The 7,516-nt window shown below is 47.3% G+C and overlaps 1 protein-coding gene across 1 annotated transcript; it reads right to left on the minus strand.

Annotated features, from left to right (window-relative positions):
- Positions 1 to 336: 336 nt before the first annotated feature.
- On the minus strand, positions 337 to 1,826 carry LOC123093627 (NAC domain-containing protein 22). The gene is made up of 2 exons (XM_044515636.1): positions 1,571 to 1,826; positions 337 to 1,450 (listed from the first exon to the last, which is right to left on the minus strand). Exons 1-2 carry the CDS (start codon positions 1,737 to 1,739, stop codon positions 576 to 578), a joined length of 1,044 nt encoding a protein of 347 aa, XP_044371571.1. The 5' UTR covers positions 1,740 to 1,826; the 3' UTR covers positions 337 to 575.
- Positions 1,827 to 7,516: the final 5,690 nt, after the last annotated feature.

Consider the following 7,516-nt stretch of genomic DNA (forward strand, 5'->3'; position numbering starts at 1 on the left):
GGGCCTCACGAGTGACAAACACAAAACAGTTCCCTAAGTTAATCCATTGCAGGTTTTGTTACAATGGTCTGTCTAGAACTTAGTCGACTGAGACTTAATAAAGTCTCAGTCGAATGACGTCAGCGGGTTTTTTTTGCTACAAGCGGCACAACTGGATGGTACAAACTGCGACAAAAAATATTGCGACGATATTGCAACCAACGACCACAAATGCTACAACCGTTCTAACTAATATGCTCCAAACTTCAATGAAGGATGACATGTTGCAACCGATGAACTCACGTGCTACAGTCGATGAGGGACAACATGCTACAACCAGCAAGACGGATTCGGCAACCGATAGTAAAAGATGTTGCAAACGATGCCAGAAAATGCTACAAGGTCGATTGAGAACTTCACTAAATCTCAGTCGACTGAGTTTTAGCAAGCTCGTAGTTATAAACTGTCATGTGTTGTTGAACAAAGAGACTGACGTCTAGGTTTGTAGTACTATGCATAACTGAATTTACAACTACCATTAATCTGCTTCAAGTTTTGCATACTTTCTCTTTGCAGTTTGCACGACTTGCATCTGGCTAGTATAGCAGATGGGCATAAGGCGACATGCAATGCTGGTCCTGCCACGGGCTGCGCAGTTGCGTTAGGAACGGGTCATTTAGCCAGTCGAACACTCCGTGGCTGCTCGCCGCCGGGAGCTGCAGGCTCGGCAGGTCCACAACACCCTGGCTCGCCGCCGGGAGCTGCAGGCTGGATATCCCATGGTTCGCCGCCGGGAGCTGGAGGCCGCAGGGTGGGTTCACGGCCGGGAGCTGAAGATGGAAGGGGGCGTTCGCAGCTTTCGATAGAGACGACATCGACACGACGGTGACCGTGGCGACGTCTGCTTCCTTCTTGGCTACCCTGAGCGCGTCGTGGCAGCTGCTGTTGCCGGACAACGCCACTGACGACGACGACGAGGAGGAGGGGATCAGGAAGTTATCCTGGACGTCGTCGGACGGAGACAGGTAGAAGTCGCCGGCTGCCGGGACCGGGGGCGGACACGCTCTGGCCGCGCCACTGTAGCCGTACCCACCGTTGCCGCCGGACCTCTGCTTCATCTCCTCCATCTCAAACGCTCTTTGCTCAAGCTCCTTGAGCGGCGTGGCCTTCCGGTACACCTTGCATAGCACCGTGTCCTCCTGGGGAGGCGCCGCGCCGGAGTCGGGGAGGCGGTACTCGTTCATGACCCAGTCCGTCTTGGTGCCCCGCGGAGCGCGGCCCTGGTAGAAGACGAGCGTCTTCTTGAGGCCGATGACACGCTTGGGGTCGGCGGTGCTCCGGATGGCCCTGTCTGACCCCGTCGCCTTCCAGAACCCCCGCTCCGTCGTCCGGTTCGGCCGCCCGCCGCTCCCCGCCTTCCGGTCACGCGGCACGAAGAAGTACCACTCCCTCTCCCCGATCTTTGCCATCCCTGCATATCCATACACAGATCTCATCAGCTCGCTGCTCGGACATGTATCGATCGGTTACTGCGACGATGTTCTTGTTCGAAGTTGTTGTTCTTGTATGTACGTGTAGTGTATGTACGTACCAGGAAGATCCCAGGGATCGTGGCGGTAGATGTTGAGGGTGCCGATGATGTCGAAGTGGAGCTTCTTGCCGAGGGCGACGCGGGAGAGGTAGAAGCCGAGGAGCTCCTCCTCCGTGGGGTGGAAGCGGAAGCCGGGGAGGTCCTGATCGACCTCCATGCCCATTGCCATTGCTCGCTGCTGCTCCAAGTGATCCACTTGCTACTACAAGTGCTCGATCGCCGCTATACTTGTTATGCTGCTGCTCTGGAAGGTGGATGATGGCGGTGGTGGTGGTCGGACCGTCGGGGGTAGCTTATATAGACCTTCAAAGTGATGCCAACCTACGCGGTTTCCTGCAGAAAGCAGAAGAGGGGGTCGCAGTTTCATGGCACCGGAGAAAACGACTGGTGCTCAAATGGATTAGTGCCGGCCTTACTTAGCACTAAATTAATCACTGTCCTTTGAAGACTTAATTTTATTTTGCTGATTCTAGATTTGTGAAGTCACACAGATTGACTCATTTTGGTCATCCTTCTTCTAAGGGATTTTTTTTTCTTCTATTGTTGTGCTTAGACATTCAGAGCCTGTTCTTGGGTATATATATTTATCTTCTGTACTTTCCAATTTGGAATACTCGACGGCTAAGAGCCTAAGACTTCTAGCCGAAATTTCTATTTTGAGGTACAATTGTTTCTCGAAACATTCCAATAATGGCAGCAATTTTTTAGTGCACTTTTTTACACGTTTACCTTGCATCAGCATCTGCTGCTGATTAATATCCTGTTCGACAGCTGTTTTTCCTTAGAAAAAAACAGGTCTGTTCAACAGAATGATGCTGTATTGCAGCAATGGAAATGTTATTCTTTCACTGAACCACCGTGCAGTCACCGTACATAAGGGATCCTTCGATTAGTATTTGTCAAGCGACCAAAACCTAGCCGCCGCCGCCAACAGAACCATCTTTCCGGCGCCGTTTTCCGGTGGCTCTCCTCCGCCGGCGACCTCTTGGTCGTCGGTCGTGAGGGGGGTCACCGGATCCCGTGCGTGCGGATCGTTTTTGCTTTAGGTTTACAGCCCTAATAGCTTAGGTTTTTAGATCGTCCGACGTCTTGGCTTCAACGGTGGCGACGGCGATGCTGAATAAAGAAGCTCCAGGTTCTTCTCCGGCGAGTCGATCGTCTCTTTGCTCGGTGATGGATTTGGGAACCAGTCTGTTCAAGCAGGGATATCGTGGCGGCGACGGCATCCTTGTGGTGGACTTGTGTCCTCGGGCTCCGCCATTGCGACGACGCCTGCTCCAGCGTCGGCTCGGAGCTTGGGAGGTAGAGCAGATGCAGATTGTGATCTGCATCGACGACATCTGGAAGACAGAATGTGTGCTGAGTTCGTGGTTGATGGATGGCAGGTATGGTTTCCTACTTCGGCGTCTTAGTCGTTGTGGGGTCTCAGATCTGGAGTTCGATAGCGTGTCCGGGGTGTTGCCCCGGTCTGATTCATTCAACGGCAATGGCTTCATCTTTGGTGAGCCACCTTGGAGGTCCGCAAAGCTGCATATCAGCGATGGAGCCGCGTCGAGCTCGGGTGAGGAGGTGATCCGTCATTTTTTTTCTTTGGTGGCTGCTGTGGTGGTGCCGGAGGCAAGTGACGGATGTTGGTGTCAAGCTTAACAATGTTCTGCTATCTTTTCAGTTTTGTCATGTCGGTCTTTACGTGACTTGTAATTTGATCTTTATGATATGAATGAGACACGTATTACCATGCCAAAAAAAAAAGTCACCGTACATAAGTACCCAAGTTTCTCCTCTTTTTATTACAAAAAGCAGCCCCATTCTCTGCCCAGTTACATGTCTAGATATTACAATGCACATGTTTGTATATAAGAATATACTAGTTCGATTTGCTGTATAACAGGAAGGCCCCGGATGATTATTGTCAAAGATATAATTTCGTTTGCAAACTTTTACGCTCAGATGGTCAGGTCTCTTTTGATGTAACCCGCCCGTCCAAGTTGAAGTTCTAGACATGGCATACGTGCTTGCATTTCCCTGAATATATTCAGAATTTCAAGGCTTTATTATTTCAGCACTAAACGACTGTCAGGTGCCTACGGTGACTTTTGTCAATCTCAAGATCTGTAGGCCAAGTCTCTCGACGGTGCTCATAGGAGTATGAGGTGTGTGCATGTACATGTGTGAGCATCTGCGTCTTTACTGTACTTTGCGAAAAAAAGATATAGTTTTGTTGATGTACAACTAAAATTTAAAAGAAATAAAATTTGAGTTCTCAACTGTTGTGCCTAGTCTGGCCTGAACCCTAAATTGTCAAGCATTAAACCTTGAATTTCTACAACCATCCAAAATGGACTTGTACCTAGTGTTGGATAACTAGATGATAACCTGCGTGTTGCGGCGGGAACTGATTGCCATATATTCTAATGAGATTGGTTGTATGGAGCATAAATATGTGAATTAATATATAATATCATGTGCTTATTCTATAGTGTAAACATGTTTTCCATTCATGGTTGTGTATTGAGATATACATTTTTCTATGCATGCATGGTTGCATGTGTATTAAGTATGCTAGTTCGATGGAGTATGCAATTAAGAAAGAGGCAATAATAATTGATGAGGTGGCATATTTGCATGTTGAGATAAATAGGATAGTGGGGATCAACTTCTTATGTATAACATATGATTCGAAAATATATCTAGTTCTGAAATACAGATTTCTTTTTCTAGGATATATGCAAAAAACCAACGAAGAGTTCATGCAAGAAAAAGAGAAGTTCTTTGTTTTTATATCGAACATACATGATCATATTTGTTGATATTTTTTCCGGTTAAGATTTTATAGCATTCTCCACACAGGGGAATCATTTCTGATATACTTTAGAACCTCAGAAAACAAAATCACCATAACCTTGACCTAGCCATTTCAAGTGGATTTGCAACTTTAAAGTTTAGTTTAATGTGAAAAATTGTGAAGTAAGGGGTCTTATGAATTGAAACATGCTAAAATTTGTCCAAAGATATGAAAAACGGTCTTGCATACAATAAATGACAAGAGAAACTGTCTATTTATGTTATATATGTTTTCCACATGTGACAGACAACCATCATTGTTGATTTCTTTTTGAAGAGGGAATGACCTCTAGCCTCTCATTGAGTGATGCACACAACCATATATTAGTATTGATTAGCTAATGATAAAAATCAAAGCGTAACATCAATGCCGAACAAAATGATCCACAAAAAAGAAAAAAAATCATTCACAATGGATTTGCGTCGCGGCAGGATCTCCATAATCCTATGACGGGTGACTGGATTGATTAGAAAATAAGCTACTCCTAGCCAAAGCCTTCATGAAGGAATCGTCATATGAGCGCCGATGTTCTCGAATTCCACTGAAGACCCAACATAGGATTTCCATCCCCGAATCCAAGTCTCGAGCCAACACCTTCAACAAGGGAACTACGCTTGCATGTTGATATTGGCTTATCTAGCCGCAAGGGATGATCGTTCGTTTTCACTGGGAGTATATCCAAACTTGTAACAAAATCCATCACTACCAACAACCTCATTGCCTGCAGACGACATCTCATTACCGGGATCCTAACGTTGGGAGAGCACAAAGCCCACCTACTCCACTTGAGAAGACATCGGATGCAGCTTAATGACCATCGTCCTGCATTACCCGTTGTCCTTCTTCCAGTCACCATATCACCACCTTCGATCCTGACGATGGGAGAGAATGATACTTGGACACATGTTGGTCTAGATTTGTCCACCGTTTCATAGATCGCCGCATTGCAGCGACCTTGCGAATCCATCCAACTCTTCCCCGGGGCCGCCACCTCGTGTCCAACACCATATCACCCATCCGCGGGATTTTGCCTATAGGAACGTCTGAACTATTGGATCCAAGCCTGTATTTAGCTTGCGCTACTGTTAAGTAGCAGTAGCGCTGCCTGTTAACTCCTCATTGTTGTCACCTGTCTACCTATAGGGTTTTCCCTAGTAGTAAGGCACCTAACACATGCCCACACCGGAGTAGTTCTGCCAAAAACAATGCCGTTTGAGCCAGAGTCGAGTCCACATCCATGTGTGTCACATATGGTTGCACCCGCGCTGCCACAACTCCATCACGAGCGGTGCACTGCAGCGACGACCACTAACGCAATGGAAGTAACCTGATGGCCCTTGCGGGGAAGTTAACGAGGGGAATGGATGTGACTATGCGAGCATGAGAAAGGACGCCAGAGACGTGACTGTCGACATCAACCCTGGCGTAGACTAGTCCGACGACTCCACCCCACCGCCTCCGAGCCAGACGATGGTTGGTGGGTTTTGCGACGGGGCCGCTGCCTCTTGACTGAGCTAGAGCCGCGCCTCCGCATGTTTTATCTAGCCATCTCCACTTGTTGTGTAGTTGCGCCTCCGCAGCAATAGCCTGCGTTACCGCAAGCTAGGGGTGACAAGGAACATTAGTGTTGCAAGGGGAGGGGGGCGGCGAGAAGGCAGGGTGGTGAACGGCGCCACCGCTGTTAGCACCGAGGAAGGCGAGGGCACACCGCCACTCTATCTTTTACGGATCGCTCAGATATTGTGTATTTTTTAAATTGTTGATAAAATTTTGTTGGTTACAAACTTCCAAGCATTCATGCACCTATTAAAATTTTCACATTTTAAAAAAACTTTAAACATCGAAACTACTATCCCATCATGGTAGGGTTCAAATTAGCGGGAAAAAGAAGTTCAAAGAAAGTATACGATGGAATGTGAATAGTTTCATTGTTCATGGCTCAAACTGGAGCAGTCAACATAGGTTAAAGTTTCCAATAATTTCTTACCAAGCGCTACAATATACATCTGATCCACAATCCAAACACACAGTCATAAAAGGCGGTGTTGATCCTGAGTATTCTTCCCGACTAATTTTCTACTGTGAAATCACTCGATGGAGAGGGTTCACACATCCGAAAGGGAAATTCTAAAGCAGATGAACAACGAAGCCCCATCGTCTTAATAATGTACTAATGGATAGGTTGCTTTCCACATGAGACGGCGCATACAGTTTTATTTTAACCTCGCTCTGCCGTCATGCAACGCATACTATACAGTAGTTCTTTGTTTTCCAACTGCAGAGGATTACGTCTAAATTAGACGGCTCCGCATGGTTCAGCATCTGGAAACACATGACTGGACTGCCTGTCCACTTCTATTTTGCGAGGAATCGACTCCATGTCCACGTCAACGGCAAATTGGACCTGGCCGGACCGGCCGGGATGGCGACCATTTCCAAATTGAAAAGGCGTCAGCGTCAGGTCCATGCCGCTCGCCATTTTTGCTTTCTCCTCCGAGCTGGCCAGTAGACGTTTACCACATATTCATATGTGTTCAAAATTCTTGGGGTAACCTTGCGTTTTTCTTGACTAAACTAGTGTACGAGATTGTCCGTTGATCAGGCATCCCCCATTCAAATGAATTCAGACCAGAGAGGATGATGATGAACAGTATCTTGGCAATTTCAGCGCGGTTTGCCAGTGACCCGGTCGATGCTACAGTACCATGAACAGAATGCGGTGCATCTTGCCAGAAAAGCTTAGGCGATGACCGACTCGATGTCTGTGTCAGCTAGCTAGGTGGTAGAATATGTTTGTGGCTACCTTTGTCCTTTTGGTCTCTTGACCGACTTTGGTGGAACCAGGACTGAAAGTGACCAGTTGTGTGACAATATCCTGATTGGAGCTGGCCCTTCCAAAACTGTGAACGCTAGCTTGGAGACGACAGATTCGTCGTGGTCGTCGTCTCATGCATGAGATGCAGGAAGCAAGAAGGATCACTTGCGTCGGCTTAATAATCAAACGGCAAAGATGAAGCAAAGCTTTTGCCTCTGTTTCAGAAAAAAATGATCGAACGGCGCGAGAATTAGGCTTTGGAACTTGGTCACTGAAAAGCATCACC

This window comes from Triticum aestivum, chromosome 4B (assembly GCF_018294505.1).
Source record: "Triticum aestivum cultivar Chinese Spring chromosome 4B, IWGSC CS RefSeq v2.1, whole genome shotgun sequence".
NCBI classification, from domain to species: Eukaryota; Viridiplantae; Streptophyta; class Magnoliopsida; order Poales; family Poaceae; genus Triticum; species Triticum aestivum.